The 19,960-nt window shown below is 51.5% G+C and overlaps 1 protein-coding gene across 1 annotated transcript in view; it reads right to left on the bottom strand.

Moving 5' to 3' along the window:
• Positions 1-15,604, bottom strand: part of PRAM1 (PML-RARA regulated adaptor molecule 1) — a 32,064-nt gene extending 16,460 nt beyond the window's left edge. The window contains exons 1-5 of the mRNA XM_054013924.1: positions 15,500-15,604; positions 10,827-11,511; positions 3,063-3,129; positions 2,221-2,333; positions 342-390 (exon numbers count right to left, since the gene is read on the bottom strand). Coding sequence (XP_053869899.1) covers positions 342-390; positions 2,221-2,333; positions 3,063-3,129; positions 10,827-11,511; positions 15,500-15,502 — 917 coding nt within the window. The 5' untranslated portion in view covers positions 15,503-15,604. The remainder of the gene's footprint in view (positions 1-341; positions 391-2,220; positions 2,334-3,062; positions 3,130-10,826; positions 11,512-15,499) is intronic.
• Between the last annotated feature and the right edge of the window lie 4,356 nt (positions 15,605-19,960).

The following is a 19,960-nucleotide window of genomic DNA, read 5'->3' as shown; positions in this document are numbered from 1 at the left end:
GGAGGGTGAACTGCCCTGACAGGAAAACCCCTTCCGCTGGTGTGGGGGGGCGGGGGTGGAAAACGCTGGGTCTCCTGAAAAAGAGAGAACTTGGGAAATGTGACCTGACCGCTGGCTGCTTGAGGCTGTTACGGGGCCTCTCTGCCGGTGCCCAGAGCAGAGGACGCTGTTGGAGCCTTTGCTAGGCAGCTGTGGCTTATGCTATAGCCGCAGGCTTATAGCTCTCAGTCCCCCGGGGCTCAGCTAAAACAGTGGCCCTTGCAGAAGCACCGCAAATGCCCTAGGCGATTGCCAGTGTTTAGGCATGTGGGTAGCACTGAATTAATAAATCCATTGATTACCTGGGCTCAGCGGGCGGCGGGGGAAATCTGTCAGGGATCAGCTTGGCACCTGCACAAACAAACGGGGCATGGAGAAGTCAGTGAGGCTGGTGTGGCAAAGTCACGGGCTGAGACGAGCTCATTGGAGGTAGAGGCTGGGTCCCATTCAGCCCTGTGAGCCTGTCCCCCAGGGCTTTACCCTGGCTTCTCTGTGCCAAACGATGGGGCTTCCTATGTGGAGATGACGCCACAGCTAGACCCATCTCGCTGTCAGGAAGGCTTTCTTGATGTGCAGCTTACATTTACCCTGTCCCTCTCCCCCTTGCAGGGGGCATCCTGGACTGACAGGAGAGCACTGAATGCCCTAGTAGGTTCACTGGGGGGAGGGATAGCTCAGTAGTTTAAGCATTGGCCAGCTAAACCCAGGGCTGGGAGTTCAATCTTTGAGGGGGCTGTTTAGGGAACTGGGGCAAAAATCTGTCTGGTATCAGCCCTGCTTTGAGCAGGGGGTTGGACTAGGTGACATCCAGAGGTCCCTTCCAACCCTAATATTCTATTTCTTTTTCACCCTTATGGGATAGCTCAGTGGTTTGAGCATTAGCCTGCTAAACACAGGGTTGTGAGTTCAATCCTTGAGGGGGCCACTTAGGGATCTGGGGCAAAATCAGTACTTGGTCCTGCTAGTGAAGGCAGGGGACTGGACTTGATGACCTTTCAGTTCTAGGAGATAGAATATCTCCATTAATTTTTTTTTTATTCTTCCTTCTATGATGTTGTCCTCTGCAAATACCTGGAGACCTTTGCTGTTGCTTAGCCAGTCTTTAAGAAGGGTCAGTAATCAGTCTCTCCAGCCCCTTCACTTTGGCTCTAACCCTCCCCACTCCAACCAGCGCTTCCCCAGAATCCCACCACGTCACCATAATAACATTATAACCCCGCTAGGCAGCACTGTTGGTCATCTGCGTGCTGACTGTGCATTCACTCACTCTCCTAGCCTCTGCCCCGCAGGAAACGGAGACCGAGGACTTCACCGCAGGGGTTCACAGGGCCACCTTGGTGCTTTGCAGAGGATTTTGGGTGTTCAACCAAGAAGGGGAATTTTCAAAGCAGAGGTGGATGGTGTTTTGGCTTTAAAAATCTGCTCTTAGCACTGGGTGTCCAAGCTGACTCGGGACTCAGCTAGGCCCCGGCTCCTGAGGTTTCCAAACCTCACTGCTAGAGGGCGCTGTGCTCTCCAGGTGCAGCTGTTATCCTTGGGTTAGACCCAAAATCCTTTCTCTTGTACCCAAGGATAACAGCTGCACCTGGAGAGCACAGAGCCTAGATATCATTGCCTTCCGCATCCACCCCAAGGCCTCAAGCCCCTTCAGCCACCTGCTCATGGGCACCTGTGGCTGCTGGGACAGTACCACGACCTCTCTGGTGCCTGAATTCCTAGGAGAAGTGGACGGGGGTGGGCACCTTGGTGCCAGTCTCTGACAGTGCTAATACAGCCCCTTTTCCCCACGCCGTGCTAGCAGGCTGCAGAAGCACAAGACGCAGTTTCTATTCGCTCTGACTTGAGTTCTCAAAAGCTCGGCCAGGTGCTATTTGGGCCCCCACTCAGGGGCATCCCAGAGTTGGTATTTGGCCACATTCAAGCTGTCTGAGCGCCAGAGGTGTGCGGCATCTCCCCGGGTCTGGGTTGACCAGAAATGTCTTTGATGCACACAGGGAGCGGGGGAGAGGGGTCAGGCTTGCACACTCACTTTTCAGAGTGGAGCTGCACACTACGCTCGTAGTGGATGGTGAGCTCCTCGTGAGCTGTGCTCTGAATAGCTATTAGTGGGCAGTGGCCACCTTTTAATTTGCCGTGCTGGCTACACACTCCATAACCCCCGCTCCAGTCTGGGGTACGTACCTGTTCCAGAGCGAGGACTTGCTGGAAGCCGGGAAGCAGGTGATAATGGACGTCTTTTCCCTTTGCCAATTGGCCCAACTGCTTCCACATCATCATAGATCTGCTCTTGGTCACTGAGGCAGCAGAGAAAATGGGATTAGGAAGCTAAGTGGTGGCGGGTGTGATTGCCACGCGAGAGCCGAGTTGAACAGACTGTCACAAACATCAGCACTGCAAGTGGGTGGATGACAAGGGGCAGGAGGCCAAAATGTGCCTGGGGCTGGCCGTGGGCTGCAGCAGGGATAGGGACCTGCAACACTGTAAGGCACCAAAAGGAGTGGGGCTTGGGGCTGCAGGCTGCGCCGTCATTCTGCAGAGTGCTCTGCAAGGGCCTGCAATGCTGCGCCTCCCTTATAGCCATGAACCGCAGCAGGGTGTGTGCTGGACAGCAATCGGTACCTGAGCTGCAGAGGGAGCCCAGCACCAGAGGTGCCCCAGTGTCTAAGTCTCCCACACGAGACACCTCGGGCTGCTGCGGCTCTCCAGGCGCTCCCATGGATTTCGTTTGGAGATCAGGGTGCCCAGCACCCCGGAGGTCTGATTCTCCTCTGCCCTGCAGCTTGTGCACCATTTAATCTCGTGAAACACCCCCAGAGCAGAATGGCGGCACTGAGCACTGGTGGGCATGACTGCCCAACGGGGAATCCAGCCCAAGGGGTCTCACATCGGGCACCCAGAAACTGCAGCATCCAAAAACTGGGGCCACTTCTGAAAATGCTGGACTGTATCCCCAGCTCTGGCCCTTGGTCGGCAGCAGCCCATCCTGTAACTGGGGCTGCAAAGCATGAATAAGAAAGAATTACCATCTCAGTACTTCCCCTGCCGAACTCGGGATACAAGGAGACGGAGCAGCTTGAGATGAAAGTCGCACTGGGGAAGACACAGCAGAATTTGGCTTCAGGTGACCTATGGCAAAGGTTGTGGGGATGGGGAAGGGTAGAGGGGAAAGCCAGTTCACTGATGGCTTCAAGCCAGTTTCCTGGGTTTGACAGAGCAATGCAAACCTCCAACCCCACCAAGAAACTCGTGTTTAGATTCCAGTTCTGCCCCTGACCATTCTGTACGCAGGGGCATGCTGCCTTCCCCACTGGAGAGGGCTGTGCCCAACCACACAGTCATGGACTCCTCCATAGTCCCCGGGCTGGGGCAGTGCTCCGGTCTCTTAATAATGCTGCCTCACTGGTCACCTTGCTGTTTCAAAAAGGCTCCTATTAAAATGCTCCCACCCCATCACTGCTCCCAGGAATTCCATTCAGACAAGTCCGCCCCTGGGATGAACTACAAGGACTTTCACTGGCTCAAAACAATACGCACAAATCCCAGCACAGCGAGGGACTCCCAAGTCAAAAGCTACACCCAGTCCACTCGTTCCATCTTGGGTTCAGTAGCCAAGTAATTGCAACTGCAGCTGCTGCCCGATGACATGTCTTTATACAGCATCGTCAGCCCCAAGCAATGAAAAACCATGAATCAGGCCCCCCCAAAATCTCGAGATTGGCTTAAAAATCATGAGAGGGTTTTTTAATACTAATAAATCTGGGGTTCTTTTTGTTCCTGGTTGTTGCTCTTTTAAGTCACTCTCTGGCCATGTTTTCAAGCTTTCCTCAAAAACCAGTGGGGCTAGAAAGTTACTTTTCTTTTTAAATGCAAGCTGACCACGTGACTCATGAGCTGGGGCTTTACGAAGTGCACTAAATATCACCCCACTTGTGTGATAAAATTGTGACCGTTCGCAACACTGTGTGCCAGTCCTTCAAGGTGCAGTAACCACAGCCCCCTCCCCCAGTTCTTCACACTCCATCCATCACAGGCTTCCATCAGCCCTGGGAAGAGGGGAGGGAGAGGCCAGGCTCCAGGGCATATGGGAACAGAGCAGAACTGACCCCTAATAGTCCCTGTCCATTGGCCCTGGGAGAAGGAGAGAAAAGGCAGCTGAGAAAGCCCTTGTCTATGCTAGAAGGGGTTTGCTGGAATGGCTACGCCGGCAAGTGGAGCTGCAGCTTAGACTGATAAAAGTGGATTGCAATTTTTGCCAAAACACTTCTATGCCACTCTAACTGCATAACTGTGTCTACACGAAGGCTTTTGCTGGCATAGAAATGTAACAAAAAAATCACATACCTGACATTGCTCTACCAGCAAAAGTCTCTAATATAGCCCTGGCCAAAGTCAATGCAGAAAGGCACTGTGGGAGTTCACTGGACTTACAGCTTGTACGTTGCATTGCAGTGAATGAGTCGGGTGCTGTGTTGCCTGTCAGTGTAATAAAACCACCTCTGCGGGAGGCGGGAGAATCTCTCCCACCAACAGCACTGCCTGCATTGGCGTGTCTGTGGGTGTAACCTATGTCACTCGGGGGATGGTTTATTTACACACGTTATGCCGACATAAGCTGTAGTGTGGACACTGCCTTAGAAAGGGCTGTATGGTGACTTCTAATAATGCAATTACACTGTTGATAGCCTCTGAGGAAGGAAGGCCAAGCAGGCTGGCTGAGGCTGGCTGATTTGCTGGGGAACTCACCGTGTAGGCAGGGAACTGTGCAGCCTGGAACAACCCGGCTCAGGAGGGTGAGAGCCTTGGTCTCCACCCAAGGGAGGTGATGGCTGAGGGGCTGGGAGCCTAGAGTGGGTGCCCTGGCTGGACCCCAGAGCAGAACATACAGGTGCAGTTGCCCAAACTAGGTCACCATCACAATGGTTTCGGAGCACTACACAAAAGTGTAGCTATCCCTACACAATTCCAGTTCTCTGTATGGACCAAAGAACAATGGAGTTAATGGTCTAGAGGCAGAGCTATTGGACAGAGTGATAAGCAGCACAGTCAGTATTTTTTAATTCTATGTGATGGGGGTTTCTGCCCCGTGCGCAGCTCCCATGCGCTACTAAACCAGAATCCTGGGAGTGCATCACTGGTGGCGATTAAGTTGATAGTTCTCCGAAGAACGTGAACGAGGCTCGACTTCCCTGCCACACCCTGCAGGCCATACGTCGCCGTACACCGGGATCCAGGATCGTATTGACTGGCATTGACAATGGCTGCAGGAAGGCCCAGCCTCCCCCCACCCCAGAGAGAGCTACAATGACAACACACATCACACTCAGCCCATCTCATTCTATTATAGCTTCATTCATAGAATCCTAGAATATCAGGGTTGGAAGGGACCTCAAGAGGTCATCTAGTCCAACCCCCTGCTCAAAGCAGGACCAATACCAACTAAATCATCCCAGCCAGGGCTTTGTCAAGCCGGGCCTTAAAAACCTCCAAGGAAGGAGACTCCACCACCTCCCTAGGTAACGCATTCCAGTGTTTCACCACCCTCCTAGTGAAATAGTTTTTCCTGATATCCAACCTGGACCTCCCCCACTGCAACTTGAGACCATTGCTCCTTGTTCTGTCATCTGCCACCACTGAGAACAGCCGAGCTCCATCCTCTTTGGAACCCCCCTTCAGGTAGTTGAAGGCTGCTATCAAATCCCCCCTCATTCTTCTCTTCTGGAGACTAAACAATCCCAGTTCTCTCAGCCTCTCCTCATAAGTCATGTGCTCCAGACCCCTAATCATTTTTGTTGCCCTCCGCTGGACTCTTTCCAATTTTTCCACATCCTTCTTGTAGTGTGGGGCCCAAAACTGGACACAGTATTCCAGATGAGGCCTCACCAATGTCGAATAAAGGGGAACGATCACGTTCCTTGATCTGCTGGCAATGCCCCTACTTATACAGCCCAAAATGCCGTTAGCCTTCTTGGCAACAAGAGCACACTGTTGACTCATATCCAGCTTCTCGTCCACTGTGACCCCTAGGTCCTTTTCAGCAGAACTGCTACCTAGCCATTCGGTCCCTAGTCTGTAGCAGTGCATGGGATTCTTCCGTCCTAAGTGCAGGACTCTGCACTTGTCCTTGTTGAACCTCATCAGGTTTTTTTCTGCCCAATCCTCTAATTTGTCTAGGTCCCTCTGTATCCGATCCCTACCCTCTAGTATATCTACCACGCCTCCTAGTTTAGTGTCATCTGCAAACTTGCTGAGAGTGCAGTCCACACCATCCTCCAGATCATTAATAAAGATATTAAACAAAACCGGCCCCAGGACCGACCCTTGGGGCACTCCACTTGAAACCGGCTGCCAACTAGACATGGAGCCATTGATCACTACCCGTTGAGCCCGACGATCTAGCCAGCTTTCTATCCACCTTACAGTCCATTCATCCAGCCCATACTTCTTTAACTTGGTGGCAAGAATACTGTGGGAGACAGTATCAAAAGCTTTGCTAAAGTCAAGAAATAACACATCCACTGCTTTCCCCTCATCCACAGAGCCAGTTATCTCATCATAGAAGGCAATTAGGTTAGTCAGGCACGACTTCCCCTTCGTGAATCCATGCTGACTGTTCCTGATCACTTTCCTCTCCTCTAAATGTTTCATAATTGATTCCTTGAGGACCTGCTCCATAATTTTTCCAGGGACTGAGGTGAGGCTGACTGGCCTGTAGTTCCCCGGATCCTCCTTCTTCCCTTTTTTAAAGATGGGCACTACATTAGCCTTTTTCCAGTCATCTGGGACCTCCCCTAATCGCCATGAGTTTTCAAAAATAATGGCTAATGGCTCTGCAATCTCACCCGCCAACTCCTTTAGCACCCTCGGATGCAGCGTATCCGGCCCCATGGACTTGTGCACGTCCAGTTTTTCTAAATAGTCCCGAACCACTTCTTTCTCCACAGAGGGCTGGTCACCTTCTCCCCATGCTGTACTGCCCAGTGCAGCAATCTGGGAGCTGACCTTGTGCGTGAAGACAGAGGCAAAAAAATCATTGAGTACATTAGCTTTTTCCACATCCTCGGTCACTAGGTTGCCTCCCTCATTCAGTAAGGGGCCCACACTTTCCTTGATTTTCTTCTTGTTGCTAACATACCTGAAGAAACCCTTCTTGTTACTCTTAACATCTCTTGCTAACTGCAACTCCAAGTGTGATTTGGCCTTCCTGATTTCACTCCTGCACGCCTGAGCAATATTTTTATACTCCTCCCTGGTCATTTGTCCAATCTTCCACTTCTTATAAGCCTCTTTTTTGCGTTTAAGATCAGCAAGGATTTCACTGTTTAGCCAAGCTGGTCGCCTGCCATATTTACTATTCTTTCTACACATCGGGATGGTTTGTTCCTGCAACCTCAATAAGGATTCTTTAAAATACAGCCAGCTCTCCTGGACCCCTTTGCCCTTCATGTTATTCTCCCAGGGGATCCTGCCCATCTGTTCCCTGAGGGAGTCAAAGTCTGCTTTTCTGAAGTCCAGGGTCCATATTCTGCTGCTCTCCTTTCTTCCTTGTGTCAGGATCCTGAACTCGACCATCTCATGGTCACTGCCTCCCAGGTTCCCATCCACTTTTGCTTCCCCTACTAGTTCTTCCCTGTTTGTGAGCAGCAGCTCTCTCCCTTCCATTGTCCAGAAATGGACCCTCCCCAGGCCCAGCTCCCTAACGGCCCTGGACTGACCCCCTTCCTATATCCAGCGCTCCCCTGGACTGACTCCCTTCCCCCGCCAGACCCTCACACACCTGGGTCCCCAGCTCCCAGACCGGGCATTGAGTTCCCGGGTCTGGCGCCCCCTAGTGGCTGTCCAGAGGACAGTAGCATTGCTGTTTGAAATGCCTTTGCTGAAACGTGGAGTCAGAAAGGCTGGGACAATTTAAGTGTTTTTAGACCCCCCCCAAGTAAAGAACAAATCAGCTTCCAGCCCAAAGACCCCATGAAGGCAGAGAGGGCTGGACTTGCTGTGAGGAAGCTTGAGTGATCGGAAATAAATCCAGTTCCCTTCCCTTAGAGGGCAAGCCAGGCATTTCTTCAGCCACAATGGGAAGCCTGTGAAGTTGCAAGTGAACTGGACAAGGGCACTCCTTAGGTAAGGATTGCAGTGAACAGACTGTTCCCATATTTACCAGCTTCTCATGCTGTCTGGAGCACAGCAGCAGGCGGTTACAGAGCCCCTGGAAGCACAGGAGAAGCTCTTCCAGCCATCCAGGAACGTGCTGTATGAATGCACTTAGCTCAGGGACACTCCGAACCCAGGGATCAGCTCACAGGCATGTCTGGCCATTGCATGGTATACTGATACAAGACGACATGGCACTGGACACAAGAGATGCAGATGCCAGGGCTCGGATGTGAGGAGAGGCCAAGCTAGATTCTCTACGTTATAGATTTGTGTCTGAAAAATGAATTCAGCCCAACCGAGGCAAAACCAGTAATGGGGGGGGGACACCTGCACAGCAAAGAAACGACAAACAGCAGGAAGAGAGGACAATGCAGAAACTATTGTGTATTGAGATTACTGTGTATCATTGTTGTGCGCTAGCCAGCGTGTGTGGGCAGAGAGATGTGTCCAACTGACTGCACAGGTATCAGAACAAGGTCCATTTGGATGAAGGCAAAAGAGACCAGCACACCTGACGTATCCGTAGTCAGTATTATCGGTGCAGATAGAACACCAGGAAAACAGCGACGCGTGGGTCCTGGCAAGCAGCCAGGTATGGAAATTCTGTCTCAAAAAGGACTGTCTTGTGACCTAATAGCTGCACCAATTACTGACAAGAGGCAAACCCAGCTTTGCAACAGTGTGAAGTCAAACTAAGGTTATGTGATGATTCTTATCAGTGAGCTGTACATGTATGAATTACAATTACGGGCTTAACTTTGAAGTGGTAAAAGGGTTACAGGAACCACTTGTTTCAGCTGAAGCCTGTAAGGAAAAGATTCTAATTACAGTGATGGGGAACCTGTCTGCAAGACATCTCAGAGTGAAAATGCACCAGGACTGCACTACAACTGATGCAGGAGACGAGCGTGGCTGACACCAGGATTATATTATGGAGTTAGGCTCTTGCCTGATGATCAGGATAGCTCAGCATTTAGGGGCACCTCCTTACTACTCCTAAGAACAGGGTTTGATTCCCTGCTTCCCCCACACAGGGTCTGTGTGATCTTGCATAACTCACTCCCTCTCTCTTTGCTTATCTTCCCCATCAGTACAAGGGCTATAACAGCACTGCCCTGCCCCAGGGGATGTAGTGAGGATAAATACACGAATGATTATGATGTGCTCAGATGTTACAGCAGTGGAGGCCCAAAGTACCTGAGACCAGCAGAGAGCTGTTTGGAGGAGGGCCCCAAGTCAGGGGTGCCAGAATGGGGGGGTTGGAGGCCATGACTAATGCACTTTTAAAAGTGGGAGGGCCATGCCTGTCCACTTTTTAACATGGGTGTAGCAGCCTTGGGCAGGCGTGGAGGTGTGGCAGGAGAGCTGATAAGCTGGGTGGCACACCTTGAGAGGTGGAGACAGGGGCTGGGTCTGCTCTCGGGTACCCCCAGTCCCCTGCCCAGCGCAGGTGGCGCATTCAGGGCTTCCCACAGTTCCTCTGGCTCCCTGGGTGGCCCTTGCCATGGCCAGGCTCTGGCTTCTGGCCTGGCCAGGGGGCAGGGCCCTGAGGGAAGAGGGGGGCAGGGGACAAGGCCACAGCTCTGGCACCAGTGCCACCACCACTTCTACACAGGCTCTGGTGCTCCTGCCTCAGGTTTAAGACAGTGGAGCACGAACTGGCTGAAGGGCCCAACGTCCATCCTTCAGAGCAGCGCAAAGAACAACAAAGACCCCAGCCAGCTTGTGGAACGAGGGCGTTGTGAAAAGAGCTGGGATCAGCAGGGCAGTGATCTTATGCAAGTTGCTTAGACCCTGAGGACCTCAGCAGAGCGCTATTCCCTGCCTACCAGGGGAGGAGTGTTGTCACATCAAGCCAACACAAAAATCTTTGCAGTCATTAATACCAAAGGTGGCTTGTGGCAATTCAGGTTGGACACAAAAAGCAGGAACATGACAACTGTCTGGGCCCCACTTGGATGCTCCTGCTGGCTCCGAATACCCTTCGCAATTCCACCCACTCCACAAAAGTATCGAGAGCATACAGGGCTGCATGGGGAGAGATTGTTCCCGCTGAGTTACTGCCAGCTACAGAGAAGTTCCTTAGTTCCCTAAGCCAACCAGATTTCAGAACAGCAGCTGTGTTAGTCTGTATCCGCAAAAAGAACAGGAGTACTTGTGGCACCTTAGAGACTAACAAATTTAGTTAGTCTCTAAGGTGCCACAAGTACTCCTGTTCTTTAAGCCAACCAGTGCATAAGCAGCTCTCTCCAGCTCAGTGGAGGAGATCTCCATCACTTCCTTACTAGGCACCGCTCTGGTCTTTCTTTCACTACAGGCAGATTTAAAAAATAAACAAACAAACAAAAACAAGCTCAGCATCTCAGTCATTTCTGAGTCCTCATTAATTTCCTCCATCTCCTCATTTATTAATGGATCAACTTCCTCTCTAGTTCTTCTCCCATCCTCTTACGTTTATAAAATCCTCCTCCTCTTTGCCAGAACCTCGTCTTCCCCTAAAGTCTCAACACTTCCACTCACAAGAATTCCAGATCCTAATTCAGCAGCTTTTCCTTCCTGCACTATTGACTCCCCGTCCTGTAGGACAGCTCTCCTCTAGCTGCCTGGGGATTCTCATGTAACACTCCTGGACATACCATGCCTCATGCCTCTCACTGGCTCTGGTGCAGGATAAGCATGTGCTCTGATAGCAGCAGCCTTCCAGAACCTCTCTAGATCCACCTCCGGAGGGCGCTGGGGTTTCATTGGCTTGAGTCCCAGTGCGGTTGCATGTGGCAGCGGCTTTCTCTTGGGAAACTTAGGTTGCCATTTCTCTGATACACTTCTTGGAGTGTCCAGTAGGGATGGGATGGCTGTTCCTTTGGCAGGAACCAGGGGGGCACCAGCATTTACTCCTTGATTCCTAGCATGCTTGATCAGTGGCCAGGTCTGCTGAGTCTGGCTTCTCTGAGGAAGGTTTGAATTCCTCCTTGTGCCCTTTTGTTCAGGGGGTGCCTCTTGTATTCCTGTTTGCAGACCGGCTGGGTGGAGGCTGGATTCCATAGCATTTCTATCCTTGGAGTTAGCCATCCAGGCGGGGTCTTCACAAAGGGGCCCCAAGCCTGGAACGTCATCCTGAGAGAAAGGAGCATTTTTCAAACCCATCCTCTTGGCTTTGGGTAATTTAGTAGATTGGTCCCTCTCAGATCCAGGTTTAAGTGCGTGTGTCTCCTCCTTTGCAAGTGAGTCTGCAAGCTGAATCCCTGGCCTGTTGCTTGTTTCAGGGAATTTTTGCCTGTTCTCTTGGAACTTGGCCCGTAGGCGTTTAACACGTTCTCCTTCCTAGGACAGAGTAGACAATGTTAATTTTCATGTGTCTGAGGATCATTCAGGACAGTTCTAGGCAATCAACCTGAAAATGTCCATGGAGTAAAATTAATCAAAACCACAAACATTTCACATCCCACCTGTCAAATGATGGATGGAATAGCTCAGTGGTTTGAGCATTAGCCTCCTAAACCCTGAGTTGTGAGCTCAATCCTTGAGGGGGCCACTTAGGGATCTGGGGCAAAATCAGTACTTGGTCCTGCTAGTGAAGGCAGGGGGCTGGACTTGATGACCTTTCAGAGTCCCTTCCAGTTCTAGGAGATAGGATACCTTAATTTATTCTTTATATTATAGTAACAGGTAGCGGTCCCATTATGAAAGATTCTGCACATAACCGGAGGGAAAGAGCCTACAGTCCAAACAGCCAAAGGGGCCCTGCAGCGGCTGTGAAGCCATGGGGCCCCGATGCTGATGGCACTGGCTGAATGATCTCAGGGCTGAACCTCCTGCTTGTTCTGGGGATGGAGGCAAAGATAAGCACCCGGCCCCCAACAGAACAACCTGGAGAAGCTCCATGGGTCACTCTTGGGGAGTTTTTCTCCCCTGTTCCTTGTCCCTCGGTGCCCTCCCAAGGGGTTCCAATGGGAGGGACACTCTGGCCCCATAGGGTTACTTCATATTGGCACCAACATAGTGAAAAGTAGAATTTAGTATCCAAACACTGCACAGGGCTAGGAGGGGAGCAAAGGGCCTAGTCCTGCTCCCAAGCCCAATCAAAGTCAACACCAAAATGAGTAGGGTTACCATACGTCCAGATTTTCCCGGACATGTCCAGCTTTTTGGGCCTCAAATCCCCGTCCGGGGGGAAATCCCAAAAAGCCGAACATGTCTGGGAAAATAGGGAGAGGCCAGCTCCGCTGGGTGCTGGGCCGGGGGCCGGGCCGGGGCCGGCACCCCAGGGCCCGAGCCGAGCCAGGCTGGAGACGCTGGGGCCGGGGCCGGCCGCCGGAGGGAGCCGCTCGGTTGGGGGGGCAGACTGGGCCGCGCCTCCTCCCCCCACCCGCCCCAGCTTACCTGCTGCCTGCTTCAGGCTTCCCGCGAATCAAATGTTCGCGGGAAGCAGGGGAGGGGGCAGAGTTGGGGCGGGGACTTTGGGGAAGGGGTGGAGTTGGGGCGGGGGCGGGGCTGGGGGCAGGGCCGGGGCCCTGTGGAGTGTCCTCTTTTTGGACACTCAAAATATGGTAACCCTAAAAATGAGGGGAGGCAGGAGACAGCCGCATTCCCTCTCCATCCTGCTCCTCATCCCTCTGGGATCTGAGAAGTGAGACCATCTCGCTGCAAAGCGATTCCCAGGGAACCTGTCAGCCTGGCCGCTGTGTGAACGGAGAGCCCGCTGGTGCCTGGGGCGCTGGCTGCTGCGTGGCTGGGCCTCTCTTGACCGGTAATGCAGAGTTGCTGGTGTTGGCTGCACCCTATTACAAGTGCAATTTCCGGTGCAAAGTATTTGTGCCCTAAAACCGGCTTGCTCTTAGGTGCATCCTTTGGGTCACACACCCCTTTGAAAAATTCCCTCCTGGGGGCAGCTGACTGGCCATGGCTCTAGCAGGCACAAAGTTTGGCAGCTCACTTGTACCCCAGTTGCCCTTTTCTTTGCAAAGCCTGGCAGGCGCAAATTAGGGTTACCATCCATCCGGGTTTCCCCGGACATGTCCGGCTTTTTCAGCTTTAAATGGCCGTCCGGGGGGGATTGCTAATAAAGTAGAAATGTCCGGGATTTCCCCCTTCCCCCCATGCAGAGTGCGGCGCGGCTGATTGGACGGTTGGGCCTGATTGAAAGCCGCTCGCAGCCACTGGGTCCTCTAGCAGCCAGAGTCCCTCCCCCTCCCCCGCTCCCTCCTCCCCCGCAGAGCACCGCGGCACAGTGTTTGGGTCCACGTGGAGCCCGCAGCTCTCCCTCTGCCGGGTGAGCCGGGGAGCAGGGCAGGTGGGGGGGGTGCAGAGGCTGCAGGGCGAGTGGGGAGCAGGGAAGCACTTAGCAACCCCCAACCAAGATCAGAGAGGGAGGGAGGAGGAGGAATGCAGGGTGCTCAGAGGAGGGGGCAGAGTTGGGGCAGGGACTTTGGGGAAGGGGTTGGAATGGGGGCGGGGAAGGGGCGGAGTTGGGGCGGGGCCCTGTGGGGTGTCCTCTTTTTTAAATGTTTGAATATGGTAACCTTACCCAAATGCCATTTGCACCTGTTGCTATGAGTGCAATAGCCTGATTCAAGGGTGCCAACTGAGGCTGCCCTTTGGGACCCACGGCCCCACTAGTGAGCGCTGCAGCTGCAGGCAGAGGCAGTCCCAGTTGCATGCCTCTGCTCATCTCCTTGCTGTTGCTGTCACCGCCATCTGGGAGAGTGAGTTCTGTATTTGTGTGGGAGGAGCTCCCCATGCTTTTCAGAGCAGTGCCCGGAGAGTTTCCTGTGCGGTTCCTATTGTGCTGAGCACACACTGTGAAGTGGGGCAGGCTGGTAACTGCACCAGCGAGGGACTGGCCCCTACAACAGCATTTCAGAGGTGCCCAAATGGCCTAGAAATCTCTGTGTTGGAAATCCCCGGGGAATGGCTGCAAAGAAAAGGGCCTTTGACTGCTTTTGGGCTAGCACTGCCAAACTAGTGCATGTCGGGAGAGCAGCGGGTATAATGTAGTTGGAATTTTGTAAAGCTTGTAGTTGTAAATTTTGTATAGCATGGACCGCATCCCCACAAAGGGGTGATCTCGTGAGCTGCCCACCAGTCATTTCCCAGACCATGCAATGCTGATTTTGTCCCTTTACAAAACAGTTAATCAGCATGTTTGGATTTGCTCTCTCAAAGTCACTGGATCTGTCTCTTCCCCCTGCACTCCCAGACTTAAATTGTACTTTGTACTTGTACGTGATTTCCTTTTACAGATGAGGGATTGGACACAAAGAAGTTAAAGGCAACATTTTAAAACTTGGGTGCTTAAATGTAGGCACCTATATGAGTAGCCTGATCTTCAAAGGCGGGAGCACCCCAGCTTCCTTTGACATCAAGGGGAGCAGGCACGGAAGTAGCCACTATCCCCAGCAGTTGCAAGATGAATATTGTTACCGGCCAGCAGTAGCACAGATGGAGACAAAATGTGGCATTTGTCCTCCAAGCCTGGACTACCCAAAAGGCCAGATGGCTTCTGAAGCAGCAACGGTATAAAACAGCTTTTTCACGATTCACAAGTGCAAATATTTGACCCAGAATTGCTTTTTGAACCACGCCAATGTTCATTTTGCAGCCATTTCATGAACTCAAAAAAAAAAAAAAAAAAAAAAGGATGGAAAAAAAAAGTCTAGTTGTGAACTAAAGCTGCTGATACCCCCATATCCTGACCAAATTCCAACTCAAGTTGTTGTATTCTACCTCCCTAAACTCCTCTTTTGTGTCACTCACGTACAGTAATCTTCTCTGCTTTCCTAGTCTGCCCCCCTGCACAAGCCAGTTTTGCCCTGTGATTCCTGCATCGAGCCCAACAGCTTGTGATTGAACTAGAGGGTAGCTTTGAAAAAGACATCACATCTTGACCTAGTTTGTTTAGTGTTGCTGTGTGCCTCTATCCAGCTTCTGGGTTTGACCCTGAGGTGGCTGTATTTCAGTGCTGAGTGAAGTGATCCCCGTTTGGTTTACATCTCACACTGCAAAGCAATCTGAGATCCTTTGGTGGTTCTTTATGCACCACATTGGACAAGTGCAAAAGTCCTATTGTCCATGGGGATGTCCTGCACAGTGCTTTTTGCTGCTCCTCTGACCCAGAGCAAGGTTCACCACCCTGTGTCGCTCTTGCTGAGTCTGGCTGGTAACCAGCTTGCAACGACAGGGCAATAAGTAAGACACTCCATCTTTCCTAGTGCTATGGAGGGATCCTGCCCCACTACCTGTGCCCTGTTCTCCTCCCCTTGTGTTCGTCACAGACCAGGTGTGAACAACTGAGACACGGTAAATTACTCACCATTTTCTGTCACCAGGCACTTGCTTCTCTCCCCCTCTCTCCATGGAGAGTCAAATGTCCTCACGCAGAATTGCCTGTAGGAGGTTGGGATCCAGCATTTGTATGTAGCGTGGTCACCCTCTGCCTTTACTGCATCTTGAAACCAAAGGCTTTTGCCAGGTGCGTAGCAAGCGACTGTCTGACTTCAGGAAGTCGTTGTGGTCTGTATGACAAGCAGCGAGGGGCGGAGGAGCAGCTCTTTCTGACCTACCTTCAGTCAGTGCCAGAGTGGTAGCACCGTGTCCTGCTAACGCTGAGCTGGGCGTAGCTACACAGCCTTGGTTGGAGTAGAGCTGGACAATTTTTTTCTGGCAAATAGAAATTTCATCCAAAAAATGCATCTTTCAGGGTCCAAAATTATTTGCAAATTTGGGTCAACTTTGGCAAATAGTTTGTCTGAAAAAAACCCCAAAACCCAAAATTGCAAATGTCAGCATGTTTCGTGTTGACATTTTCAAAACAAACCACTTTGAAACTTCTGTAGAAAATGTTGGCATTTCTTTCAAGCCAACATTCACAGTGTTTCATTTGACCTGAATTATGTCATTTTTTCTGGATTTTTCAGTTCAGCTACCAAACCCAAACCCCAGCTCTTCCCTTAGCTCTCATTTGGACGTAAGAACTGTATCTATCTTGATTTGAAGTTGAAGTCCGTGTTATTGGTTGTTGGCTGCGTGTGCTCTCTCTGCGTGCTGCACCAGCTCTGTGCAGGGCCGGCTCCAGGCACCAGCCTAGCAAGCAGGTGCCTGGGGCTGTCAATGAAGAGGGGGGAGGCCGGTGGCCGTTCGGCGGCGGGGCCGTCACTCCCTCTCGGAGCGAAGGACCTGCCGCCGAATTGCCGCCGTAGAATGAAGCGGCGGTAGAGCTGCCGCCGCTTGCAATCGCAGCTTTTTTTTTTTTTTCCTGCTTGGGGTGGCAAAAACGCTAGAGCCGGCCCTGGCTCTGTGCAGACAGCCCGTACAGCAGACCTTGATTGAACTGCCCAAGAAGGCCACAGACTTGGTTCAGTAGCGAAGACGCTCGGCCAGGTTTCTTGGAGACAAAGCACAGTACTAACACCTGGCAGCCTCTACAGGGCCACTAATACATGTATGCCCATGACAATGGACTCCGCTCAGCGAGGGGCAGGACCTTCCACTCCCTGCTAGGCCAGACAAAGACACCCCCTCTGTGGCCCCTTTTTTATGCTGATACAACCAAGTTACATATTGCCCCTCTGATGTGATTAGTTCCCATCCTTTTCCTTGTACATGTTGGCTCGATCAAAACATCTCCAGCCATCACCCTGTCATCCTACCATCTCTTTAGGAGGGGTCTGTGTGTCCTGTATTATCTTTGGGGAGTGTGTTTATACCATAACCTTGTATCAGGGTGTCCTGGTACCTCCCTTCTGGAATGTGTTTATGTGAATATCTAGTGCCTAAGAATGCTTGTGTTTTTGGAACGCAAGCCATGTTGTTGCCAAGTTCCTGTGCCGACAGTGCACCTGCAAGCAGGCATCTGTTTTATAACAGGGCCCGACTTTTGCTCATAGCCTGACTCTTGCTAACTTTGTTTTATATCAGCGGGGCCTGACTTTAGTTCAGGCCTTAGGCTTCACGCCAGGCCCCTTACAGCGTGCCTCACGTCTCAGGTTCTCTCTTTATACTACAGTAAGATGGTTGCGCTCCTGTGAGTGACTGTCTGGGCAAGTTTTGTTAGTTAGTCGTATAGTTTTACAATGGCCAAACTGACCGCACTGCTCCTGCTCCTGCTCCTCAGAGGATCGTGAGATTTGCAGAGCACAAGGCATTTGTGATCAGCAACTGTGTTGTCAGGGTGGGGAGTTGTTCCTGAGTGGGATGGTAACACAGTCACTCTCAAAGCACTTTCCAAAGGAGGCCAGTATCAGTACCCTTGTTACAGATGGAGAAACATAAAGCGACTTCCCAGAGTCACCCAGGGACAGAACTCAGGTATCCGGAGTCCCAGCCTGGAAGGTCTTAAATATGGCAGACTCCAGTCTCCTCCACATAGCTACCCTGCCTTTTGAAATGAATGTGCTAGGCCTTGTTTTCATCCACTGTTCTAAACACCAGACCTCATTCCCCTCCCATAGCCAGGAACAGAACCCAGGAGTCCTGATTCCAACTGCTTTGTACTGCTGTCGAGCGTAGCTCACAAGCAAAGTGTATGCCAGCTGAAAGGGTATCTGGTTGTGATGTAAATCTGAGGGCCTGTATTTAAACCTTGCTGCTGATCCATGAAGGGACAGTATGGTTCCACATCAGGACTTTTTTTTTCTGTCAGTTCAGTTAAAGCAAATTTGTCAGTTCTGCTTAAAAACAGATTTGCAAATGCAGATTTGCATCTTCTAAAACCTACCCAAAAAGTCAGATTGTTCTGCGAACAGGTAGGTCAAGTACCTGACAGCTTGGAGCAGAATCAAAGACTCACCCATAGCAAAACAACTCTTTCCCACAGGCCCCCTTGGGTGCACAGTAGAGCTACCCGGCTGCATACCCACTTCTCAGAAGCACTGAGACCCACTGCTGACAGCAAATAGCTACCTATGAATAATGTCAGTGCAATGAACAAGGAAAAGGAAGGAAAGGAATGGTCTTGTGATCAAGGAAGTAGCTTCATACACCTGCTCCTCTTGAAATCTGGGCTCTGTCCCTGGCTTACCAGAGACTTCCTATTGGCTGAGACATTTAAAACAGATCTGCTGCAACTGGTACCTGCTTCTGATCTTAATCTCACTGAGCCTCAGTTCTCTGTGCAAAAGGGGGAGGGGAGTAACAGTACTGCCCTGCCTCTGGGCGGTTGGACACGTTAACTGACATTTGGGAAACAAATAACATGTGCTGTGTGGGTGACCTAGCACTGTATTGGGGGTTCTAGTAACAGTGAGAGGTTGGAAAGGTGCCAAAAGTGGAGGATGGGAACTGGGAAGGCTTATGGAGAGTTGTGGAGCAGGGCAGTTGCCACCTGGCTGGTGGCTGTACCACCTTGCTGGTTAAAATGCCAGCTTTTTTTTCACTTGGGCACATTAGAGCTCTCGAAGGTGCCCCACCCCGGCCTGTAGTCTGGACAGTGGTGCCATGTTAGAATAAGCTAAGAAAAATGATAAAATAACAGCAAAATACACGAATTGTGTGTAAAATGGCTCTCTAAACATGTTAGTAATAATCAGCTATGGTCAGCACTAAGACCATTCTTCTTGTTGCGGGGTGGCCAGTGGCCAGTTTTGCTGGGTCTCAGAGGCAGGGTGCAAGAGGGTAGGGAATGAATGGGCTTCCAAGGCAGGAGGCAAGCCCTGGTCTGCTTTTCTGAGCTCTAGGCAGAGAACACCCCGTGAACTTTAGGAAGAGGATGGGCTGGGGTTAAGGGTATGTCTACACTTCGGAGCAAGTAGAAACAAGCCTCCCCATCTGGGTCAACAGACCTGGGCTCGTGGGGCTCATGCTAGCATTCTAGAAATAGCAGTGCAGACAGCGCGCTGAAGTTGCACCTCAGGCTGGATCTCGGGCTCTGAAACCCACCCCACTCCCTAAGTGTCAGAGCCCAAGCGCCAGCCCGAGCCACAACTTCAAAAGCGCATCAGCAGCACGAGCCTGTCAAACCCTGGCTAGTGGGCTCACTCCCACTCACTCCAAACTGCTGTGTAGACAGACCCAGAGACTTTAGGACTCGGGAGCTCAGGGTATAATTCCCTGCTCTACCACAGATTTCCCATGTGACCTTGGCCAAGTCACTTAATCCATCTGTGCTTCAGTTTCCCCTGCTGTAAAATGCAGACAATACTACCCTAGCTAGCCTGGCATCCTTTGATCCCTATTCCCTTTACAAACCCTTGATAAGGGATGGGGCTAACTCAGGAAGAAGAGGGGTTTAAAAAGTCAGCTCCTACGTGATCAGTGGGGCAGCAAATGGGAGTTTTTCAAGGGAATTTAGAGGGAGCGTGAGAGCCAGATACATCTAACAAACAGTCTAAACGTAGGCCAATAACCCCCTGAAAAACAAAGAACAAACAAACGAACAAAAACCCTGCAAGAGTCAAAATAATGCAAGCAGATGACAGAAGCAGGGTGGGGGGATCCAATTTATTGCACTGAATGGAGCATATACGATTATCTGCCTTGTGGGCAGGTAGTATATGTGTGCATTTGGTGCATGCAGCTCCTAGCCCTGAGAGGCTGACTATGGGCTCTGGAGACCAGAGTGGCTGAACTGGAGGAGCTCAGGGAGACAGACCAGACTTTCCGGGACACAGCAGAGCAGGCCGAGCCCCAGTTTGGCAGCCTCTGGGCTGTTGGGGAGGATGAAAGTCTCGGGGAAGGAGAACATCAAGCTGGAACACAGGGAAACGATCCCATAGTTGGGACCCTTCTTCCCGATGTTGTCATGGTATCCTTGTGCACTGAGGACACCCCTCTGTGG

The sequence above is a fragment of the Malaclemys terrapin genome, chromosome 24 (assembly GCF_027887155.1).
Source record: "Malaclemys terrapin pileata isolate rMalTer1 chromosome 24, rMalTer1.hap1, whole genome shotgun sequence".
In the NCBI taxonomy this organism is placed as follows: domain Eukaryota; kingdom Metazoa; phylum Chordata; order Testudines; family Emydidae; genus Malaclemys; species Malaclemys terrapin.
Note: the sequence above shows the minus strand (reverse complement) of the source record. Positions and strands in the feature narration are given on the sequence as shown.